Source organism: Haemaphysalis longicornis, unplaced genomic scaffold (assembly GCF_048455015.1).
Source record: "Haemaphysalis longicornis isolate Haplotype H1 unplaced genomic scaffold, Haemaphysalis longicornis Haplotype H1 scaffold_7, whole genome shotgun sequence".
NCBI lineage: Eukaryota > Metazoa > Arthropoda > Arachnida > Ixodida > Ixodidae > Haemaphysalis > Haemaphysalis longicornis.
Genome location: NW_027526422.1, coordinates 171,959,570 through 171,982,435, shown reverse-complemented (window position 1 = coordinate 171,982,435; position 22,866 = coordinate 171,959,570). Strand labels below are relative to the sequence as shown.

At 45.9% G+C, this 22,866-nt stretch overlaps 2 protein-coding genes across 2 annotated transcripts; both read left to right on the top strand.

Annotated features, from left to right (window-relative positions):
• Positions 1-3,633: 3,633 nt before the first annotated feature.
• LOC144145519 (uncharacterized) lies at positions 3,634-4,967 on the top strand. The gene is made up of 2 exons (XM_077677172.1): positions 3,634-3,645; positions 4,324-4,967. The coding sequence occupies exons 1-2, from the start codon at positions 3,634-3,636 to the stop codon at positions 4,741-4,743; spliced, it is 432 nt and encodes a 143-aa protein (XP_077533298.1). The 3' UTR covers positions 4,744-4,967.
• A 13,137-nt stretch (positions 4,968-18,104) lies between these two features.
• Positions 18,105-20,585, top strand: LOC144146662 (uncharacterized). Its single transcript, XM_077678594.1, has 2 exons — positions 18,105-18,116; positions 20,121-20,585. Exons 1-2 carry the CDS (start codon positions 18,105-18,107, stop codon positions 20,583-20,585), a joined length of 477 nt encoding a protein of 158 aa, XP_077534720.1.
• The last annotated feature ends 2,281 nt before the right edge of the window (positions 20,586-22,866 follow it).

Sequence of the window (22,866 nt, the reverse complement as noted above, 5' to 3'; positions counted from 1 at the left end):
GTACATATCGCTCTTGTCTATGGTGACCCGCCGCGGTGGCTCAGTGGCTAAGGCGTTGTGCTGCTGAGGACGAGGACGCGGGTTCGATTCCCGGCCGCGGCGGTCACTTTTCCGATGGAGGCCGAAAGCCAAAACGCCCGTGTGCACGACATTGCGGCGCACCTTAAAGACCCACAGGTTGTCAAAATTAATCCGGAGCCCCCCACTACGGCGCACCTTATCGCCTGCGTTGCGTCGCCGCGTTAAACCCTACAATCCTTTCTATGGTGACCGCACGTTATCGCAGGGATCTTGTGGTCACCTCATTCTCGCAAGAACAATATTTTATTTCATTTTAAATCAATTTTCTTCTTCAGTATATCTTCGAGTGTATCCTTTCGGTTTTATCGTGCCGGAATAAGTTATTCGTCAGTACAAAATGGGCGAGGGTGGGTTGCATCTGATTGAAACCCCCTACCTTTAAGTGTCACACTAACCTCTTCTGTGCGCTCGGTATATTTTTGAGGAAATTCTTGAGTTCAGAATCTGAGATACATTCCGGGAAACGACACTGTAGCTGCGCAATGCGTATACCATGCCGCGATGGGATGCTACGTGACATGCATTCCCTGCAGTCCTCGATTCGTTTCTGGCGCCTGCCCTCACCCTAGCATCTGCAGGAAACTCACATTTCCTATTCACGTACGTTGTTTCTATGTCAGCTCTAATTGTGGCCCTGATAAGTTTGCGTTGCTTGGACGGAGATGTGGCGGTGTTACGCGTCGCTTCCTTTCAACCTCATTAATGCTGCATGATGGCAACTTGTAGCTGGCCGTCCTGCTCCCACTTTAACACGTTCATACACTCTGACGAAATGAATACAATGACTTTCATCCTTCATGTCCCCATGTATACCCGGCTATGAGTATTGCTGAGGAAGGCACAAAAATTAAAAATCTATGCCCATCCAATCTGTAAAAAGAAGGGTGACCAACGAATCTGGGCGCAGTTCCCGGAGTTCACGAAGCAAAACGCATTTGTCTGTAATTCGCGATATATCGCACATACTTTCTAATTAGCTAAATAACTGGGCACAGTTGAAGGAGTGCACGAAGCATAACACGTCTTTTTGTAATTGGCGATTGTTCATGTCTCCTACCTAATTAGTCGAGTAAAACTTGGATCAACTACAGTTTTACTTTGGGAGTTTAATATGCAGCTGTGAGTCTCTCTCCCACGTCGTAGGCATTTTTACTGTTTTTTGAACACAGCAACCAAACAGCTTGACGGCGGAGCACAGCATTCAGGTCGCATCGGTCCATGACATATCAGTGTTGAAAAATAGTCCCATCCGAACGGGTACGTCAAAGGTGATCGGGTGAAGCTTGTCTGAGTGCGCACGCCCCCACTCCTCTCCAAAATGCACGCATATAAAGTTACAACCGGTGATTGGCGGATGCGTAGACATGAAAGATGCCGGACGCAACGTCACTACGCGAGCGCTTAATTACGCTGGGCGGAATAACACCCGCCAAAACGTCAGTTCAGACACGCTCGAAGCAATAAACACAAAAGAAGCTGTAACTGTGGTGGGTTTTTATGGTGTAATTCTGCTGCAGTGAATCTTTATAGTATTATCGTTACTAGCTGGCGTCGTCAGTACCAAACGAGCAAGTTGCTCTTCATCCGGGCAGACAAATATTCAGCCAGAACCATCGAGCTGGTGTGGTCCAAGGGTTTCGAGTTCGTCTTCCTTTAGGAGAACCGGCTTGCATTCCATCCATAGCGATATTTTCGTACTTTTTTTTCTTCAACTGCACCAGTTACTCTTCACACAGCCTCCCTGAGAAATTTGGCGTCCCTTTGAGCAATGGTTGATCCGTTTTTTGTCCTTTGCGCGGTGAACCACTGACGGCGGATTTTTAATTAACATGGCTAACTATTTTTTCTGATTTAAAATCTCCAATACTTAACTGTTATATCGGAACGTCCATGATCCGAGCCAGATACCCGCATATGCACACAATGCGGTGGCCAGCACCCAGCATTACATTGTGTGTTTTTATGCGACAACTTTTACATATGTCGTACGGAGCATTATCACTATAGGGTCATCATAACCACGTAGCCGTCAGTTACCAGCTGTCGTTATAGGTCATTAAACGTTGTTGTGATCGTTTGTAATTTGTTTCGCTCTGTACGTTGTACGAAGCCCAAAATAATTGATGCGTTCATTTACCTGAAGAATGTACTTTGTTACTGCGTACGCCAACTGAAGCCCTCCCTAATGAAAGCTGGGTCCTCACTTTTGTGAATTCCACTACGCGAGGTACACTGTTGTTATTAAAGTTGATCAAAATTTACGTTGAAATTTCCGTGCCTTGATTGTCGTTATGGCCGACGCCGATGCACACTCCTCCGCAAGGGCAAACATTTAGCGCCTATCACAACTCTGTCCCAAACGTTGTTTTTACGTGAATAGCCACCATACCTTGCTCGGATTTCAGCACCCCTTCCCTTCTCATATCTCGAACTTCCACCTTTGCAGGGTAGAGCTGGTTCACTCTCTAAACATGTGGGTAATGAGCTCTGCTCCCCACTCAACTCACAAGCGCTGACAGAGGGCAGCTTTCCCACTTGCCCACGACGACTTAAGGCCCGAACGGCGATCAGAAAAGCTTTTACAGTTCGCCATTTTTTGTCGTTATACCTTGCGTGCAAAGGGAAAAAACTTTTATGGCACCCTCCCCCGTCTCGCGTACTTGGGCTCGTAGCTCCTAACATTCAATATGGACCACCTCCGACTCTAACCCATTAGCCCAACCGGGTCTCATATTTTATCATCAATATGAGCAGCAACGTTCGTAAAATTTTAAAACAGTTGTAATAAAGTTGAGACAGCCATGTTGTGTATGAATTATTATGTGTGAGCGCGTGTTCCACGCCTGCGTTCAGCTAATATCTTCATTTATGCAGCTCTCCATTTGGCAGCGACAAATAAGACCTGCCATAGAGGACTGCAAAAAGCACTTTTTTATACAATGAACTGAAACTCGCGTGACAAGGTTACCTATTAGTCCAAATTTGTGGCCCGATTACAGCTATAAAGCCATGATGTTTATTTTTTATTTTATTTTGTGTGCTAAAGTTGATAACAACGTTTGTTGAATTCATCTCTTTGTTCAACTTTTCTTAATCTCCACAACGTTTGTTAAACGTTTGTTAAACTCCACAAACAATCTCGTGTCGTTTAATTGACGGCACGGCTTGTCGAATCACGTACGAAACACAGGTTGTCCATGAAAACGCAGTGCTTCTGTCCATGTCAACCACCCTTTCTAAATTTTCGCTAAGAGGCCTTGGCAACGGCCGCTTCCACTTTAGATCATCCTTCGGCTTTCATTGGCCGCAACGAACCCCGGAAAAGCAACATGTGCAACGTGTGTAAGCGAGCCTCATCGTGTAGGAATCGCCGCTGTCCGCGGACCAATGGCGATAAGCATCTAATCGCGCTACGTGACAGAGCGCCCATTTCGAAGTTCCTCTCATCTCTGCCTTTCCTTGCCTGCAGCGATTCACTAAGGTATATAAGCCGCAAGAGTCTCGGCAGCAAACACACTTCAGTAGCAGTATTCGTTCAACGAAGCATCAGAAATGAACGCCCTGGTAAGCCCGCAAACAAACAAAGAGGTCTTTTCTCTTTCGCTAATTAGTGTTTCTTTCCCCTGCATTTAATTTTTACCTGCATCAGTGCCAACGGCGAAAACAAACGCTTCAGCCAGTTCACTAACCGTTAGTAGACAAAGTTAAACTTGGGTATATTTCTCTGATCCACTTCGGCATTTATGCATTGATGCAACGCAGTTTTACATTATGGGCATAACACCCTGGTTTGAATAAATTGCTGTTTATTTTTGGGATGAGGGTATGTGAAATGCTCACACGCGGGATCAGATGGAAAAATAGAAAGAGAACAATTATCTTCATTTACTATCCGGCATAACATCATGCGTAAACGAAATATCCTCCCGTGAACAAAGCATTGGAACCGCACAGTGATGGCTCTGGGGCCCTTTAGTTTCGGATAGGACCAAGATCACGCAACTATGGAGCTGCATTGGCACTCTCCCCGTATCTTTTCTACTCTCCTTTGCGCAAATAGCTCGTCCCCGAGGAACCAACACATGATGTTTATTGGTCGTGCATGTGCCCCAGATTTTTACAAACTTTCTTGTTCAAAGGACTCGCAGCAATCTTACCGAATCCTATGTTTCATCCTGATACGAAATTTGCATTACCATGACATTTACCCCCTTTCTTCTATCTTTTTTTCTATTTGGTCAGATCTCCGCACTTGTACTCTGCGCCTGCCTGGCCGCAGCCCTGGCAGGCGGCATTGTGGGTGGCTACGGTGGAGGCTTCGGGGGTGGCTACGGAGGCGGCTACGGAGGAGGCTATGGTGGCGGCTACGGAGGAGGTTATGGTGGAGGCCTTGGCGTCGGTGGTGTCGGCGTCGGAAGCAGCGTCGCCCTTATTAGAGGAGGACCTGGCTTCAGCAAAGTGGTGGCGGGACCTGCATTCCTGGTCAAGACTGTGCACCAAGTGAACAAGCTTCATGGTGGAGGTGCCATTGTGGCCCACTCAGGCCTCGGAGGAGGATACGGCGGCGGCTACGGAGGCCTCGGCTACGGCGGCGGATATGGAGGCGGCTACGGTGGTGGATATGGGGGTGGCTACGGTGGCGGCTACGGCATTAAGGGCTAAATATAGGCCTACAATGTAAAACCTTGAAGAATAGAGACGACCGAGCAAGCCCTTGAAAGTTCCGGTGCTATGTTCTTACCATAGTTCAAGGAAATGCCACTCCGGGTTTTCGAACTACACGCTAGACGGCGTAGAAGTGGCGCAGTTAAGTATTGCGAGGACTTCAGCGCTAGTCATGAATCCTATAGCAATAAGAAGAGAGAACGTCCGCCACAGGTTTTCAGAGATGGCGCCGTGTAGTGACGCCTGTCTTTCGCGAGGTTAATGAGAGGAAAGTGTATGCCAACTTTTCCTGACGTCTTGGCATGTGGCGTACAAGTACACTAAGAACCGTTCCCCTCTCTGTTTTCCCGACTTGCGTTGTGTTTTTGAATTATTGCCCAAACGAACGCCGGCCATGGTCGGAGTTTGTTGCAGTTGGTGTCAAATATGAGCTTCGTTGTTTAAAAATAAAGCCTTGTTGAAGCTTATTTCTTACTTCATTGTCTTGCTCTTATACACCGGACGTCGACTGACACAAAGTCTGGTAAGTTAAATGTCGCAAAAAGTTTGCGACAGTTACTGGTGACTGAGGTTTTCTGCTTTCCAGTGTGTCGAACCTAAAAAATACGGGTTTGGTTGCGGTTCCAGTTCGGGTAAATTCAAAATTAATTTCGTTCTGGTTCAGTTCTGGTTCGAATAAATCGCAAACCGAACCGGTTCCTGAACCGCTTCGATGAGCAGAATGCTCACTGCAGTGAGAAAAAGATCAATAGTTTAAAGCAACCACACAAAATAGAAAAAAAAATTCAAAATTCTGCCTTTTGCCACTAACAGCAGTACGACTTTACCGACAACTTCAAGTAAGTGGGCGAGATAATAAGGAAACAAGCGAACACAATGGTGAACTCAGTACGGGACAACAAAAAAGGCGGGGGTTACACACACTAAGCGCTGAACAAACGAAGTAACCAAACAAACGATAGCAAAACAAACGAATACAAACACACAAAACATATCAAAACAAACAAAGTAGTGACCATTCAGCGGCGACTTTCTCGCCCAGCCCTTTAGCCGTCTAGGAACTATTTCGGGAGGTTTCGGGATGGAAGGTACCTTCAAGACATAGGACAGGTGTACCCGGTCGGCATTTTTAATTCGGGTGAAAAATTGATACGTTGTTGGGGAGGAGGACTGAGATATCTGAAGTGCACTTGCATATAGAAATAACGCTCCCTTTGTAAAAAATCCGAAAGACGGCTTGGGTCACAGATGTGTTGAAGGACTCATGCGAAACTCGAGACTTTAACCCCTGTAAAACACATAATATTGAAGCTATCGGCGGAGATATTTTTCTTTTGATAATTTGCATACTTATAAAGGATCGATTGGGTTACCGTTTTTTGGTCGGCAGATAAAATTCTATCTAACGAAAACAAAATTACAATCATGACAGAATAAAAAAATGGCCGAACTGTCGGGTCTCGTTTTCCCCATATAAACCAGCCAGGGAGTTTAATTTTTTAGTAATATTGGTTCGTAGCTTTCTAAATTCAGTGCCCATTTTTGTTACTTTAGCAAAAATGGTTGAATTTAAAAAAATGCCCCGCACTGAAGATAATCCCGTCACTTTTTTTTAATTTTAAAACGAGTGCAACACGCCATGTTGGATTTCGTTCAAATTGTCACAAATCAAATTCAAGCTTCATTGTTATCCCACGCCTTAAAGCATGTTGCATTATTTGCGTGGTTTTGTTGCTGGAAGGAACAAAATTTAACCTTGTTAGCTGTTTGGCGTTGAGAAAGTAAAGTGGTTTGTAACAAAGGTTTTACGTCCACTTAAGACGAGAACTGGCCAGTACAGATGTGCCCTCTTTTCGCCGCCTTACAAACTAGCGATTACACCAGGCATAATACGCAGTGAGGACAACTTTATTGAAGTAAAGTTTGGGCAGCAGAAGGGAAATCGGGCGAAATATTAGAACTCTTGCTTTTCTTCTTATTCTACGGCTGAAGGCAGCGAAAAAAAGCACAGAGTATTCGTGTGTGAATTCTGCGCGGAAGAATGTGTTACCTAGTGATGGACCTTTTCTTTTTGTTTACCCGCGGGAACACACTTGCGAGAAAATATTGGGGATTTATACCTGCGCTATGATGCGCACCGTACACTGCAGGGTGGAAGAAAAATTTTGAGCGCCTTGAAATGTTCAGCGAACGTGGAAATATCGACACAGAGGCGCTTTCGTCCTTCATCTACATCACAAAAACAGCAGCCGGGGGTGGCAGTCGAACATGTATGTCTTCCAGCGGCTTAGCCACTGAATGACTCCTACGGATAACAGATATCAAGTATTTACACTTTTTTTGTGTGCGGATCATTAACCAAATTGCGAAATAGAACAAGGAGTCACGTTTAGAATTGAGGACTTTCCGATTGCGGAGTGCAGCCATCTTGCAGCCTAGATGATCCTATACAGTCGCAGCAAATCAAGAGAAATTTGATGTTTCCTATAGCCTGCAGGACGCCAGATATGTGTCATTTCTTTCGCTAAGACTTGCACTCTGGGCGTGTTACTAGCAGCAAAACACCAGTGGAACAATGCTGTGCATGTGTTTCTCCTGTTTCCAACCTCCTGTAGAGCGTGGCTGTATGATATGCGATTGCCCTGAAGGTGAAAAGTGCGGGAGAGGTTGTGATATTGTTGCGCGAAAGACAAAAGCCCAAATGAAATTGAATGCGCATTATCAACAATGGGTGGTCGAACCGTTTCGTTGTAAGACGGTAACCAGTATTTTCTTTTTTTTGTTCACTGCTGGTTCAATGACAGCGGGCTAACGAAATTACTCTTCGGGTTCGATTTCAGTTTCGCCAAAAATACCGGTTTCGTTCCAGTTTGACATCCTGGTGCTTTTAGATTCAAGAGTTGAGGAACAGTTGGCTGGCGAGCCAGTCACTTCCGTGCACATTTTCTGTACGGGGAGGGGTGTAGGAGGTGCCATGGTTATCTCCCTATCGGGCAGAGGTCACTGAAACAGTAAAAGTGTTACGGTACGTCATGATAAAATTGCATTCTTGAAACAGAGCCGATAAAATTGCATTCTTGAAACAGAGCCGCTGGAAAACTGCGCGTGTCCAGCCATTGTGCACCATGATCATATAATAGCGCTATAAGCTTAGTTCAGTTTTCTGTTCACGATCTACGCAATGCTGGCTTTGAGACGTGTTCTGAGTGCTTACGCCATGAAAATACGCTCGTAACATACAGTTAATTATGAAAGGTTAAGGATTAGACACATCCCCAATTAAGGACTGGTTTGGTGCTGTTATTAAACATAGATATTTTTGAATTGCACGGAATTAAGTATACCAATGCTCAAATACAATTCAAATGTCACACAAAGCAGCAAACTATGATGCCCGAATTTTATGTTATTCATGTCTCATGCGTTCTCCCCTCCCTAAAAAAGTAAGGTGGTCATATTTTTGCGCGACGTTGTGGTTACGGTATACGTGCAGTGTTATTTTGCGTGTCTCCAAATCGACGCCTTGTACTTTCTTCACTGCGAGGAACTTACGGACACCTTAGGATACAGTGATTGCATCAGTGTCAAATTGTCAAACGTGTCATTCCGTTGGTATTATCATCTCCCGTTTGCGTTTTTCTTCCATTACATACTGTGACTCTCCACATACTCTTTTGCCTTTCAACTGCTTTCCTGCTCCTCTTATGGATACTTCTGTCTTTAGCATTCTAATTGTCATAACGTTCATCTTGAGCGCACAAAAAACACACAGACACGGAAGACACGGACAAGTGCTACTTCCCACTAAATTTTATTGAATCAGAGTGAAATATAACCTGCAAAAAGACAAGAGATACAGAAAAGGTTACGAGTATACAGAGATTACATTAACGGAATCACTTGGCACTGTCTCACACGTGTCATTCATTAACACGACCAGTACTTTTTTGAGAACGCTGCCTCCTTATCCTAGAAGGCTACCGATGCTGTATTGACACACTCAAAATCGCCTAGCTGCATTTCAGCTGCCTCCACTATCTCACGCGTGCGCCGATCAGAGTCCTGAAACAATATCACCGAGTTGCGAAAGTACGGCGCACACTGGGAGCATTCACCGCAGTGGGTTGACAGGTTCCCACCTTTTTTTTTTGTGTACGTTATTTTGATGTTCGCGTAACCTGGAGTTGAATAGTAAAGTACGCCTCAATTACGGTGTCTAAAGTATGTTCTACATTCGAAGACAACTCACATTTTAGGTCCACGCGCAGTTGTCTAAAATAACCAATCCGTAGTGCTTTCGCGGCTGCGGCATCGCTCGTATCGGAGCAAGGCCTCTCGTTTCTCTCCTGCATAATTTATATTAACCCATTTTACAGCGCAGCAGTGTATATCGCTTGGGTTTTATGTATATTTGTTCACCATAGACAAAAACGCAGGGCGCCCCCTTTTTTTGTCCACAGTGCAGCCACGTGCGTGGCGGGTTTCCTGTAGCTCCCCAGGTTGGCGATAGTAGTTCACGCTGGACCGTAGTGATAAAATCAGCAGCTGCAGAGCACGGAATTTCACTTGTGCGATGTAGTCTCTATAGAAAGCCAACCTAGAGTTAGCATAATTCGCAATTGTGAGGCTGCAAAAATATTTAGCGCTTGTGTAGACAAATGGAGCTCCAAAAATGCAATTTCCGTATTATGAGCTAATCACGGCGGCGAATTTAGCAGTCGTCGGCATCAACAGCAATTTCATCAACAGTGAATGGTGGAAATGAGTGTTACAGCGTGACGGAGTTCATTTCAGCAGGCTGGTGGGAGAGGCCATCGGGCGATGACATGCGGAACGAGCAGTTGTTTATTTTAAGGGGTAGGGGAGGCCTTTGCGAAGGTGTAGTAGGCAGGGAGCAAAAAAGGATTCCTGGGTCGGCGCAGAGGGATGCGGGATAAAATAAAGAGAGGGATAAATGAAGATAGCGTACATAATCATACAGGGTGACAGGAGACAGCCACAAACGGCGGTAGGAAACAAGAGTACTGGATTGAGATACGCAAACAGCTTAAAGAGGAAGATAGATATCCAGGTACACGCTCACCAAGACGCAGCTTGGTATTCGCAACAACCTGTGGTAATCGGAGAGTATGTATGGGGAGGTTGTAATACTAGTACGGCTGGATGAAGAAAAGGCGGAAGGATGGCCATTCTTATACAAATGCGGGCTCATTTGAGAAGAGTACATTCACCCACAAAAAAAAATTGTGGGTGAGATGAACGGTGGGTGGTAAAGAGTTGTCTTTAGGAGCGTCGTATCTGCGGATGGTAGTGACAGTAAAGACCAAAGTGAAAAATCGTTGTCGTGCCTTAAAATGAACATACAAAATTAGAAACGATCCAGGGATGTGGTATTGGTAGGTGACATGAATGCCCACATTGAGGACCTAGACGGGCACACAGACTAGAAAGGAAATAAAATGCCAGATATGTGTGAGGACCGGAACCTGATCAGTGTAACTACAGAGCAGAAATGCGAGGGTCAAATCCCATAGGAGGGTGGTAGGCGACAGTTCATTGTCAACTACTGCCTCCTCAGGGAGGGAGTTTATGAATGGTTGGATGACATGAGCATAGATGAAGAAGGGGGTCACAGTCTGAAGAGTGATCACAAACGTATACACTAGAAGTTTGGCTAGCAGATTGGGGGCAAAACCAGACCGGTCGGTGGAGTACGCAAAGCTAAGCAGTAAGAAATTACGGCTGTAGCAAAAAGTCTAGAGCCTGATGTGACAAGAAATCTCGACGAAGAAGGGGGGTATAGTAGGCTCATGAAAGCTATCCAGGAAAAAACAAACCAGAGAAGCCAAATCGATGGAGAGGAAAGAAGACGTCAAGAAGCCCGCGGAACACAGAAATCAATGAGGCTATAAAGAGGCGTAGAGAAGTGTAAACAGGCGTACAGACAGCTCAGGCAGGCCAGGAGGGCACGGAGGAATTAGCCAGACGTGGACCTAAAATGGGAGCAATATAAGAAAATAAAAGTGGAAGTGCAGCAATGAGTGCAGGTGAAAATAAAAGATGAAATTAGCGGTGGATGGCGCAAATGCGACGGCGGGTTAGAGGTGCACTGAAAAATTTTAGAGCCATATGCGGAATTAGGTACACGTACAAATACCAAGTGGCGCGGTTTAAAAAACGAAGAGGGGCAGATTCTCGGGGGGGAGCAGGCATTGCCACACGCTCGTGAAAATATCACTGAGATATTCTGGAAGGTTGGTAGAGCAGCCGCGCAGCGCCACGGTGATGTCACGACGGGGAAGCCAGAAGGTCTGGAGAAATCTGTAGCGAAAAAAGCACAGAAAAAGCTTCACAAAATTAGCGCAGCAGGCACAGGTAGGATACCCATGGAGGTGGTCCACCAATTATTTGAAAAAGTAACGGAATCAGTACAGTGATAGAAAATAAAACAATACCGGACGCGTGACAAGCAAGCAGGATGAGGTCAAATTATAAGAGAAAAGGAGGCAAGAATATACCGAGCTCGTAAGGCCAGTTACTGTCCCGTCAGCGCTCTACAGTTAGGAATGCAGGCATCAAAATTTGATCTAGAGAAGTAACTAGAAGAGAATAGCTTACTGAGGGAACTTCGAAATGGGTTTTGAGAAGGAAGAAAACTATATGAGAACGTCTTTGTCGTACGCCAATGTACTGAGGTGGCGAAAATGCAGAACCGAGCTTTGTGACGAGCCTTTCTGGATGAATTGCAGTATGTCGAGGTTCTTTCTATATGCGTTCTTTCTATGCATGGTTACGAGGGTGTGTGTGCACTTGCACGCATAGGTCCTATTATTATGATCAGCTCCAACGTTCTTACCGCCAAGTTTTCGTTTTAGCGCTCATCAGGTCTTAGGAGCTGCGCCAGATGACCTTATTAGCCCTACAGGAACAAGCTTAGCGGGAATTAGTATTTACTAAGAAGATTACTATGACCAAATATCTGCTCAGTACTAAATACATGACTTCAACACACCGTTCTAATCAGAAGGTCACAACCCTTGTGCTGGGTTAACTTTTACTCGGGCAGTAGTAGAAATACTAAAAAAAATATTTTTTGAGCCGGTGAAGTGGAAGTGGTTCCCTATTCCACGAATACATGCCCTTAAGCGTACAGCCTTCGCCCTGGAGGGGAAACGTATCCGGTCGTGCAGATCGCTGCAGGTCAGGATGTGTGGTCGTTCAGCAGGTTCGTATTCGTCCCATGCATTCCTGCGGGCCGCGGCTAAATTCGCACCCTGCCCGAAATTTACTTTTTTTTTTCAACTGCATTGGTTTCTTTGTGTACATGAGCATCCCTAAGAATTGCGACCTTGTTTTGAAGATTAATCAACCCGCTTTTTACCCTTTCAGCAGTCTGCCATTTTTGTATGCTGTGCATTGACAACTGTGTATACCTTCCGAAGATTATTTGGTGTTCGGTGGGCACTGGTTTTCTACGGAAATATTTAGTAAATACTTTCGCAATAACACTAAACTAATACTTTCTAATACTGTCTAAACTAATAAAAAACTAATACTTTCAGCCTAAACGTCACTGCTCTGCAGACTTGTACGCATATAGCAAATAAGTAGCCGATTACAATTACAATTACATTCTTTAAAATATAATTGAGTAGAGTGGTCAATTACAGCCCTGTAAAAATAAGTAAGAAATTACGGAAACGAAATCAGTACTTTGGCGTTACATTGCTTCAAAATTTTATTGCCGTAAGTCTACTCAAACTTCAACGAACTGCTTTGGACTACATGGTAAAGAGAAGGCTGGAGGCTTGCGTGAAGGCTGGAAGGCTTACCGTGGCTTGTGTGATATTTTGTTGCAAATTGTTAACTTTCAACAGGACTTGTTTCTGAAAATTGTCGTCGCTGATTCTTCTACATTTCCTCATTAAGAGCACAGCTGCTAGACCGAAAGCTGTCTCAATACATGCGCTAAAAGGAATGGCGGTATTTTGACGTAGGAACAACTTGCGCACCACCTCGTAATTCCGGAGTAATTCGATGCTAGTGTCCATGTACTATATAAAGTGCCGCGCTTCGCGGTTGAAAAGCTAAAGAAAAAAATTACGCAGCGTGCACTAGTTTTGCAAGGCTGGAGATACAGCAGAGCTGGTGGCCCCTCTCCCTTCGGCTATTGCATCGTTATCATCTGCGGCAGCCCACTATGTACAGCGCAGGACGAAGTCCTCTCTCATCGACCACCAACCGCTCGTGTCCCGCGCCGCTCGACTTCCTTCTTTGCCTCCGAATTTCTCTACTTCGCCCCTCCATGGAACAACTGACCTTCCTCTTTCTCTATACTCGTATCTCGGTGTCCACTGTGTCAGGCCGGTAGTCCACTGGTTGTCCCTTCTCCTAATTACGGGGCCAGCCCTAGTCCACTCTTTTATCTATTTCAACTTATGATACCCTCTACTCTAGTTGGCTTCTTGATCCAGGAAGCTCGTTTCCTGTCTCTAAGTGTTACTCCGATGATTATTTGTTCCATGGCCTGTTCAGTCGACCTAAGTTATTTTTCTAGTTTGTAGTAAGGCGCCAAGTTTTCGCTCCATATATCAGCACCTAACATTTGTTTCTGAACTTGCCGCGAAAATTATTCGTAACTGGCAGGTCCGGATCGTTTCGTCCGCATGCAGGCTTTCACATTTATCCCAAAGTGTACCGCGTTATCACGCGTTTCAACCCACGGCCGAGTCCAAAGCCAACGCCCGCTCTACGAATCCGAAGAAAATGGTGTGCGCCCAGACTGCGATTTACGGCTCAACCCGATAGATGCCTGTTTCGTTTTCGAGGAACCCAGGTTTGATTCCGACCACGGGAATCGTTTTTAGAGTAAAGCTTTCTAGCTTTACCAGCCAACGGTTCTTTCGTGGGCTGCGGGACAAGGAACTCCCAACGCGGGGGCGGCGGAGGGGGTGGGGGGTTCACTCACGAAGCGCAGTGTAGATGGCGCTGCGAGTGGTTACCCAGCGTTCCCTGCGCAGGTCCTTCCTCACAGCGGCGGGCACGCCGGCGTAACGGATTTGTCGTCTGCTTTAGCGACGGTTGCTTTGGGCGTGGTTTTCATTGGGCGCCTGGGGAGGGGAGGGCGCTTTGAAGGCGACACATGCAACAAGATTGACGGGAGGCAGTGAGAGAGAGGACAGGACGAATTAGCGTGCGTGCCGCCCTCCTGCTCACCCTTCGAAAGACGCTCCCCTCAGTGTTGTTTCCGCCGACGCACGTTCGTTCGGGACGCCACCCACGGCTTAAGCGGAACCCCTTTAGCGACACCATCAATTCATCGTAGGCTGCCATGGGGAGGTCACGCAAACTGAAAACTGCAGAAGAACAGCAGAATCACGACGCTCGACGAGAAGAACGGCGCCGTCTCTCGAGAGAGCGCTGTAAGCCGGATCCGAAACACGCTACTAGACATTCCGAGCGTATGCGACAAGAACGGCAAGAAAACCATGAGCTTCGTTAAACAAAAAATGCTGCGAAGCGAAAAGCATGGCGAGACGATGATACACATCGCTTAGCAGACAATGCTGCGAAAGGAGCGAAGTACCACGACGCCAAGGCGGCCATGTTCCAGGGAGCCACATCGAAAACCCTGCTCAAGTTTCTCGACGTGCAATTTGGGTTCCCCTGCGCCGTGTGTGATGGCCTGTGGTATGGCAGCGACTTGTCGCGTATTTCAGCTGTGCAGAACGCCTGAAAGAAAACTGCTGCCATTGACGCCCTCGATCGTGGCTTCCCCGGAGAACCCCTTTCTGCTTTCGAGGTGTACGGTACATGTAAGCAGTCTTTACTAGACGGTAAATTGTTGTGGGTGTAGTTTAAAGCTTTGCTTTGCAACCACCTTCACAGCGTGGAGTGGAGCCATTTTTCTAACCTCGAATCTGTTTAGCAAATCGTAATTTTTCGTGTCCGCAGTTAAAGATATCAAGAAAGTGCCAAGCCCCGCACGTGAGCGCGGGCCGCTTGGCGACCGCCCAGCGTAACGGGCACCCATTTGTCAAGCCAAGTATACCCACCGAAGAAGATTGGCCAACATTGGCAAAAAAAGCTCTCCCGTCCCGCGCCTCGTGCCATGCCCTTGACGTCATTCGCGTGGTGCCGGGCAAGCATTCCTTCCAACAAACCAGACATAGCAAAGCTTCTGCTTTGCATATACAAGGTTAACTGAGTTAAGCCAGCTACATTTTTTTAGCGGTATGTCCCACAAAGTCACTCATCATCGTCATGATCAGTAGCAGCAGCGGAAGCAGCAGCATTCTTAGGTCCCCTCCAGGACGAAGAATTCCCTATTGACCTCCAACCGCTTTTGTACTGCGCTGCTCGAGTGCAGAGTTTACGCCCACCCCCCCATCAATTACTTTATTTCATCCCTCTATCGGATTAATGGCCTTTTCCTTCTTCTAGAGCGCTATCTTAGTATCCTCTCTGTTATCCTAGTCGTCCACCGTTTGTCGGTTCCGCTAACTATATGGTCGGCCCAAGTTAATTTATTTTTATTAGTTCAGGTATGATATCCTCTACTCTAGTTAGTTCTCTGATCCAGGTCGCTCTTTCGCTGTCCCTGAGTGTTACGCCTAACTTAATTCTTTCTATGGCCCTTTGAGCTGACCTAGGTTTTCGTTCTAGTCTTTTAGGGAGCTACCAGGTTTGATATCCGGATGTCATGAGCGGCGTCTAAACTGATTGTAAGTTTTTCTTTTCAGTGGTACAGGTAGCTTAATTTTCATTATTTGGAAGTGCTTGCCGAGTGCTCCCCAACCCATACCTACTCGGCGGCGGATTTCACAGCCGTGGTTGGGGTGAGCGCTAATAACCATCTGACGAGGTAGTTATTTTCTTTCTATTAGTTATTTTTTTCTTTTACTTCTTCTAGGCTTTTGCTTCCTAAGCTGAAGGAGACTTTCTTGACATGCTTATTTCTTATTACTTTAGATGGATTGATAATTATATTTACCCCCACGGCCGTGTTTTCTAATTATAGTTCCCCAAGCATTGTTTGCAGGTGTTCTAGGGTCTGAGTCAGCAAGACTACGTGGTCCGCAAACCTCAAATGGCTGAAGTAATGTTTGTTTATCCTTAAACCTATGTTTTCCCAATCGAGCTTTCTAAATACCTTCTTTAAACATGCTGTGAATAGTTTTTAAGAGGTGGCATCTTCTTGTCTTGCTCCTTTTCCAGTACAATGTATCCTGCCTATTTCAAAGGACCCACGGTTATGCCTTTGTCACTTGCAGCTTTTCCTCTTTTCATGACCTGGACAGCCTTTGCTTCCTCCTGTTTACTTACTAGTGGGGCATCCCAAGTTGAGCTTGTACTCCCAACAGTTTCGCCTGGTCTAACCTCGCTTGCATACAGCCTGGTGTAGAATCCTTCTGCTATCTTTATTACCTCGTCCAATTGCGCGTAATGTTACCTTGCTCGTCTTAAGTGCGTTATTCCCTTCTTTGCCGATGGCTAGCTTTCTCTGACTAGCTTTTAAGCTTCCAACTATTTCCGACATTTCATCAATCACTGCCATGTTATATGCAAAAATGTCGTTTCTTTTACTTCTGTTAATCAGTTTCGACAGCTCAGCTAACTCTGTCTGATCTGCAGTAATTTAACACTTTCAACTTTTACATGTCACACAGTTCCATGTTTTGCAATATCACACAGTGTTGCAAAATAAATGTTGCAACGCTGGGACAGCCACGCCGGCTAGAAAGTAACATTCGTCAACACATTTCTGCGGTTTTTTCAGTATATAGCCTGCATTCATGCAGCTCTTCCTTTGTAGCAAAAAAAAACGATCCATACAGGATTGCAAATGATGCTAATTTTTATATGAAGAACCAAAACTCTCGGTACGATGACCTTTAACAGAGCGAAGTTGTCATCTTCTGGCCGCTGGAAAACCGGTAATCTTGACCCCTGGAATTTATTTTCTGGGACTGAGTTCCGTTCCGCGTTTTTCAAATACATTACACCACCGCCACTTATCCAGTTTTGAATATTTCCCGCCAAGGCTTGTGGAATCATGCATAAAGCACATACAGTAATACCTGGTTAACTCGAAATCGCATATCTCGATAAATCGGCCAAGTGGAAATTTTTCGAGGAACCGACCCATTTCTTATACGTCCCATGTATTTGTTGCCCTGTATTTCGAAGTATTCCAGGGCCATACTGCGGAGGTCACGAAATCTTGACTGAGAGTGGAACAAAAATTGTGCCGCCGCGGACCGTTTCACAAGATTCGCGCGACGCAGCCGCGCTTAAGTCGGGTGATTTTTTTTATCGTTTAGCCGCGCCTACCACAAAGCCGATGTTTTACCCGAACGTGAAGTCTGAGCCTAGAGTCAAATCAACTTCGTCAAGCAATCCTGCGGGAAGTCATGTGACCGTAGGGACATGCCCAGAGGTACAGGGTACTAGAAGATAGAGGTGTGTCGTGCGGGGAATAACATAATTGAGAGCACGGGTCCCTTTTACGGTGAAAAAAAGAAATTGTGTGGAGCGCAGGCGTTCCCCGGAAAACTGCTGTTGCTTGCAGCGCCACCTATAAGTTTTTAAACCCAACTCAACAGTTAGTTGAAGTGCTTTATAAACCTTCATGCCATAAAATAAAGAAATAACATTATTTTAGGTAATAAATACTCACTCCTTACTAGGCCCGGGCGCGGCCGCTAAGCACACCAGCATTACGCAGTTCTTTTCTGCTAAGTAAAATTGCAGTGCCACAAAACCCAGCCGGTCAACGTCTCTTGTAAGCTTTTTTTTCTCTTTCAAACCTTTATGAAAAGCAAGATTGGAAGCTGCTGTTTAAAAGCTGGTAAGTATTGTAGCGCATTTTTTGCAAAGAACTCGATATTTCACCGCAATTCGCGCAACTGTGCTTATCTCTAAAATCCGTTTATCTCGAAATATTTCCCGGTTTTACTACTTCCAGCTAACGAGGTATTACTGTATTCCGTTCGTGAAAACAGTTTATTTGTGTCAATATAAAACTACTTTCCGCTCTTTTAAATTTTCGCTAAGAAGAGGCCTTGGCAACGGCCGCTCACACTGTAGATTTCCTTCCGCTTTCAATGGACGCAACGATCCCCGGAAAACAAGCACCAAGTGTACCGTGCGGAAGCGAGCCGCATCGTGTAGGAATTATTGCTGTCCGCTACACTGGAGATATGCATCAAATCGCGGTACGTGACAGAGACCCAGTTCGAAGTTCCTCACATCTCCGCCTTACCTTCCCTGCAGCGACTCACTAAGGTATATAAGCCGCAAAAGTCTCGGCAGCAAACACACTTCAGTAGCTGTCGCCGTTCAACGAAGCATAAGAAATGAACGCCCTGGTAAGCGCGCAACTAAACTAGGAGACCTTTTCAATTCCGCTAATTAGTGTTTTCTTTTAAAGGTACTACTAATTTGCCCGTATTAAGTTCCAGCAATACAAAAACTCTTCATGCAGTCCTATAAAGTGGTCGGAGACTAAACTGTAGTGCCTTTTTGATTGGCTCTGGGATTTCTATATTTATGACACGTAGATTTTTTTTTATTTTAGTGGTCTGTTTATCTGGAATATAGATTTCTGAAATTGTGTAATTCGGGCCTCAATTTGCAGCCGGCCTAAAACCAATATTTTTTCTCGTCTTTTCCCTTTCCGGCAGAAAATAATACGAACAAAACACGTCAGCAGAAATGGCATAGAAGCTGCACGGGGATTCCTTTGGGGCCCGTTAGGACTAGGAAAGAACACGGATCACATCTATAGCCGCAGCTGCGGAGCTGCATGGTGACTCTTCCCCTCTCTTCTCACCTCTCGTTCGCCTGAACAGCCAGCCTTGGCGGAATGGATGCATGATGTACTATCGGCGTCAAATGAAACCCGGACACGAAAATATGAACCTGAACGCACAAATAGCGCGATTTCTTTCCATGCAAGCCAGAATGACGCATGGCTTTGTTACAAAAACAAAGTTGGGAAAAGTGGATTTTCAAATATCACAATAGCCTGCCATTATATAAACTCTACGTACACTATTTTGCAATTTTGCACGTTCTGGTTCATATTTTCGTGTTCGTGTTTCATTTGACGCCGATAGTACATTGGCCGTACATTCCCTCTGGAATTTGGTACCCACGCGTCAGGGCGCCATAACCGCTTTGCTAAAGTGCCCCAATCGGGCACTCGATCCCGCATATACGTAGTGGTGCATGTACGATAGTCGAGTGCACTCAGTCACGCTGCGCCCCTGTAGACGCGCCTACGACGAACAGGTTTTACTTAAAAGTGAGTCTTGCAAAATGCTCAGTGTCCCGCGCTAAGCAACACCCCCCCCCCCCCCTTCTTGTTTTCGCCGGTGACATGCCATGAAAAGAGCGCCAAATTTTCCCAACTGTATGCACTCGTAGCGTACAGGGATCCGTTCCGCTCCCCAGGAATGCGCTAAGCGCAGTCAACGCTACCTAATCGTCCAGCTGGAATCTATTCAAAACATAGCCGCAAGATTTATTAGACGCAAGTATGACCGTCATCTTAGCATTACCCAAATCAAACAAGAGTCATCACTCCAGCCGCTAGATACCCGTCGCACTATCGCGCTATTATGCCTTTTCCATAAATACATAGTTAGCATCAGACATAACTGGCTTCCTCTTAATGCTCCAGTACGTACGTCACGGCGCCTTCCTAATAGTTATAGTTGCACGGCCATTCTTGGCATGACTCTTGCTTTCAATTCATCAGCATTGCCTCGAGCAATCATGCGGTGGAATGATCTTCGTGACCGAATTGCATCCATACTTAGTGAAAATAGCTTTACCGAAAATCTGCACCGACGTTTTTCTTAGTAATTCTGTAATGATGAATTGCCAGAATAATATTGTTACTGTTTATGGATGTTTTCCCCTTGTATTTCAGTGTTTTCGGATATTTTAGACCCCACAAAAACCCTGTTGGTTTGTAACAATTGCTTATTAGAAATGTGTATGAGTGTTTCATTTACGTCTGTAAGCTGATTACCCAAACTTTATATTGTGTACTTGTTTTTTCTTTTTCCCCACTATTTTTTAAGGTTCTTACAAAAATGTAACCCCTTTCATTCAATGCTCTTCAATGGGCCCCGTAAGGTACAATAAATAAATAAATAAATAGAAGCTAAGAACCGTCCCGTATAACCGAAGCTGAGTCCTCGAGAAATATTGCTGTTTGTCCTACATCCTGTTTTTTCATAAAGCTTTCTTGAATAAAAGAACAGCAGTTCTCAGTGGTATTTGTAGTTATGATTTGATATAACTGATATTTGCATTGCCCTAACACGTTTCGGTGTTTTGTTTTCTTTTGTCTCTTTCGTCAGATCTCCGGACTTGTACTCTGCGCCTGCTTGGTCGCAGCCTTTGCAGGCGGGATTATTGGTGGCTACGGTGGCGGCTTCGGAGGCGGCTACGGAGGAGGCTATGGTGGAGGCTTCGGTGGAGGCCTCGGCGTCGGTGGTGTCGGCGTCGGAGGCGGCTACGGAGGAGGCTATGGTGGAGGCTTCAGTGGAGGCCTCGGCGTCGGTGGTGTCGGCGTCGGAGGCAGCGTCGCCCTTATTAGCGGAGGACCTGGCTACGGCAAAGTGGTGGCGGGACCGGCATTCCTGGTCAAGACTCTGCACCAAGTGAACAAGCTTCATGGTGGAGGCGCAATTGTGGCCCACTCAGGCCTCGGAGGAGGATACGGCGGCGGCTACGGAGGCCTCGGCTACGGCGGCGGATATGGCGGCGGCTACGGTGGTGGATATGGGGGTGGCTATGGTCTCGGCTACGGCATTAAGGGCTGAATATAAGCCAGCGATGTAAAACTTCGAAGAATAGACACCACCCAGCAAGTCCTTCCCGAGAAGTGCGGCGCTATTTTCTTACCACCGAGTGTAACTCCAGGTGTTCGATCCACAGGCCAGTCGGCGTGGAAGTGGCGCAGTTAAGTCCGAACTACAGCGCTAGTCATGGATGCAATAACATTTAAAGAGAGAACTTCGGCCGCCACTCCATACACATTATCCCTTATCGTTACGCCTGTCTCGCGCTAGTTGAATGCTCGAAAGGCGTTTAACAAGTTTTTTCTCGTCCTATTGTGCGGCCTAGTGAGTTCACATACCCTGGGAATCTTTCACCGCGCTCCACGCCACCTGATTTAGACCATTCCTATACTGAGTGCAACGCTAGCAGTCTTTTGCAGTTGGTGTGAAATATGTGCTTGTTTGTTTGAAGAATAAATAATTGTTATTTTTACTTGCAAATTTATTGTCTCAATCACAGTACGTCTTACGTAGAATGACAGAAAAGCTGTTTTAAGTGAAACGTCACAACACGTTTCCGAGAATTTTAAATGACGAACCACGAACTCTTGTAATTTTATGTTAAAACGGTGAGGGAACAGTTGGCTTGCAAACTAAAACGATCAATTTCGCGCACACCTCTTTGTACGATTAGCGAGGTTATTACACCATACGGGAGAATTTACTTGAACAGAAAATGCGCAAGCTGATACATCATGAAAAAATTGGGAATCAGTTAAACTCGGCCGCTGTTAACTTTTTTGTGCTCAGCCGTGGTGCCCCATGGCCACAGGATAAAGATTTTATTTCAGCTGCCTTCAAAGATGTTCGTACAGCTGACTTGACGTATTCAGAGTGCCTATGAAAAGGACGCACACGCAGTGAAATGTGTTTATTTATGGTTAAATATAAAGCGTATCTCCAGTTGTGGACTAATGAAGTTCCAATCACGAAGCAAGAACAAGACAGGAGAAGAAATGCTCGAAACTTATGTTTTTTTTCCGACTGTATTGGCCTCTTTGTTTACACGAGCATCCCTGAGAATTTTGACTTTGTTTCGAAGATTCGGCGACCTGCTTATTGTCCTTTCAACAGTCCGACATTTTTGTATGCTGCGCATACAAAAATAATCGGCTATTGCATCGTGATAATCTGCAGCAGCCCACTATGTATAGCGCAGGAGGAAGCCCTCTCCCATCGACCACCAACCGCTCGTGTCCCGCGCCGCTCGAGTTCCTTCTTTGCCTTCGAATTTCTCTACTTCGTCCCTCCATGGAACAACTGGCCTTCCTCTTTCTCTATACTCGTATCTCGGTGCCCACTGTGTCACGCCGGTAATCCACTGGTTGTCACTTTGCCTAATTACGGGCAAGGCGGACGATTCACGGTTTGATTAGTACAGTACATTTATGCTACTCAGCAGATTAACACAACTCAATTAACACGGAAGTTGGAAAATTCCTTTAAGTCTAAAGACAGACACTCTGATAAACAAATTGTTCAGTGTGTGCGCGAGAGACGATAGCGAGCGACCAACCGGAGGAGATACAGTAGCGCCGACAATTGAGCAACACCACGCCGGAAGGGGGCATTCAGACTCGTGAAATGCGCGCACCAGCAACTTTACAAATAGCACAGGGTAACATACGCAGAAAAAATGTCAAACCGCCCCCGACCCACGAACACGCAAGCTTAGGTGAATTACGGCAGCAAACGTTTCTCGCACACGAACAAACGGGCAGTGGTGCGGTATGTTTATCGGACGCAGTGAGGAAGAAGTCACTGAACAACAACCATTACCAAAACATAAATAAGCACCGCTGAACTTTTCTGCGTCTCCTGGCAAAACTACATTTCGTCGAAGAGTTAATACAGCCCGAGGATATAAAGAAATAAGCAGTATCACGCCACAACCGAACTAATAACGGTTACATCCACTCTGACCAACAGCTTCTATGGTACATCAGGCGCATAACGCGTACAATCAAGAAGACCGCTTTAGAACGCCACTAGTGGCGCTGCGCGCGGAAAAGCTAAAACTAGCGGCGTGAACGCAGAGAAATAGGGGCGCTGCTATTGTTTATTGTGTTGACGCAGTCCCATTTTTCACTCATCGTCGTTGTACTCGTTCCACTCCCACTATACCTTGCATCAACACAAACGGCGCTGCCTTGTGCCTGCAGAGCGGCAGCGCATGCCGCTCTGAAGTTGGCTCGTTTTGTTGGTTGGTTGGTTTGAACTGGAACAAGAATAGCGGGTACCCACTCTGGGGGATTGCCCAAGT